The 2,067-nt window shown below is 35.8% G+C and overlaps 1 protein-coding gene across 2 annotated transcripts in view; it reads left to right on the top strand.

Annotated features, from left to right (window-relative positions):
• Positions 1–2,067, top strand: part of BRCA2 (BRCA2 DNA repair associated) — a 33,513-nt gene that overhangs the window by 6,897 nt on the left and 24,549 nt on the right. For both annotated transcript variants that reach the window (XM_014309200.2, XM_031061400.1), the window contains exon 9: positions 207–321. In XM_014309200.2, the coding sequence (XP_014164675.2) occupies positions 207–321 (115 nt within the window). The remainder of the gene's footprint in view (positions 1–206; positions 322–2,067) is intronic.

The raw sequence follows: 2,067 nt of genomic DNA, 5'->3' as shown, positions 1-2,067 counted from the left end.
AGAAGGTGACTTTAAAATGGAACCTGATTTGCATCAAAAATTGGGATTATCTGCTTATTTGTTTTTCACGTATACCTGTGAAAATGTTACCTTTCATTTTGAGAGATGGAGTCAGGTACTGCAGTAAATGTTTAGAGTTCTGTCCTTCACAGGTAAAGTGACGCTAACTGGTACATAATATCACAGCTTTTGTCTTTGGTTTACAGATTTTGCACAACTATTTTTCCAAGCATGATAAATGTCCTGGGATAAGTGATGCAAGTATGCTGTCTGTACCAGAGACAGTAAAGCTAAATGCTGAAGATGACATCAAAGATTTGGGTATGCATTGATGCTTTACCTAATAAGTATTCAGTGAAGCAAGACTGGGGATAAAAGTACATTCTGTGTTTTGGGCTGTTCTGTGGCTGGTTTGTTTGCCAGCTGTGTACTCTGAGTCCCTAAATTTATTCTAATTTGTAAAATTAATCTAGTCTTAAAAAGGGGAGTGTCTGTTGAGTCAGTGAATTAAATTAGTGTCCTGGTTAAGCCATGAATGTCAGGTTATGATGCCACTGGACAAAGTGGCATATCTGCCAACCAGATTAGTACTGTGAAGTGTGCTCACTGCAGCTGGAGAGGTGAGACTGTGGGAGAGCGGAGACAGAAAAATGGTACAGGCTCAAGGGGGAGCAAGACTACTGCTTCTAGTTATTGAACAGGCTTAACTTTATCATGAAGTTTCATCCCAGCACTCACTATTCTGTGGTGAGCTTGTTTTTTGTTCTTGCTGTATCCGTTTTTCATTCACTTCACCTGTTCAAAATAGGTAGTTCAAAATGTGACAAATCCTTTTGGAGAAAAAGTGTTTCTGATTTCTTTAATTGAATGCAGAAAATACGGAAAACAAGGGAAAAATACTTTCATTTCATGTTTTTAGATCACATCAGTGAACAAGTGAAAGCGTAAATTTCAGTGGGAGGTTTTTTGATTTTAGTTGAGAAATTATGGCAGAAGGGGAGATTATTACCAGAAATTTGTGCCGCATGCATGAGTGTAAAAGGGTGCTGTAGGGATTCTTGCTGGCTAGACAGGACACTATATCCTTAGGATTTTATGTCTTCTTATCAGAATTGAATGACCTGCCCTAAAAATAAGGTTTGGTGGTACATGTAAGAATTTTAAAAGAATCAGTTTAGAATTTGATAAGGAGAGCTGAGAATGCTAGCATCAGGAAGCATTGTTGCTTACAGAGTGATATAGGCCTGCTGTTTTTATACTGTAGGTCCAAATGTGCTGAAAAGAATGTGTTTGGTAGTAAATGTATTAAAATAATCTGTAATCAGCAAAATACTTTTAGAAATTAGGCACAAATTAATTGGTCTTGGTCTGTGTTCCAGTAGGTCCTATTACATTGCATACTCCAGTAGACAAGATAAGTTAATGTCTGAGAAAAATAAGAGGGAGAAGAAGACCATTTGTTTTAGAGTTGAAAATAACTTGCAAGTGTTTCCCTTTTCCTACGTCTTCCCTTTTTGGTAATTTGGCATTTGAAGATGCCATGTATAAAAAGGACAGGTCCACATTTGTAGCTTTCAGATGTTTGTTTTCTCTGGAATAGTGTCATAAATTACAATAAGTTTTATTAAGTATACATTTTGTTTCAGTTAAAGAAAATAAGATCATAATATATCAAATCATCAAATAATATCACCCTCCAGTAAGTTTAGAAGTCAGAATTAATTTCCTTGATTTTTGTTTTTCCCTGGCATGAAATTATTCAGTGTACAGACAGTATCTGTGCAGTCTTTCAGTTAGTCCTTGTTTTCTTTAATCCTAAAAAGTAATGTCTCTTGTTTAAGTAAAAACAAATAAGCTGTGTCTATGTAGAAAGCTGTACTGACAACTTATCACAAGATGAAAGGATATGGTCACAGAAGTTGCTTCAGAGGAACCTGCTTTAGTAAAGGAAGATGACCTACCTCAATCTGTAGAGTTAAGAGTTTCTTCTTTTTGACATCTCATTTACCTCTCAGGCAAAAAATAAGAAGTAAAGAGATTGAGTAACTTTCTATGCCTACAACATCA

Source organism: Geospiza fortis, unplaced genomic scaffold (genome assembly GCF_000277835.1).
Source record: "Geospiza fortis unplaced genomic scaffold, GeoFor_1.0 scaffold181, whole genome shotgun sequence".
NCBI classification, from domain to species: domain Eukaryota; kingdom Metazoa; phylum Chordata; class Aves; order Passeriformes; family Thraupidae; genus Geospiza; species Geospiza fortis.
This window is presented reverse-complemented; position numbering and strand designations above follow the sequence as displayed.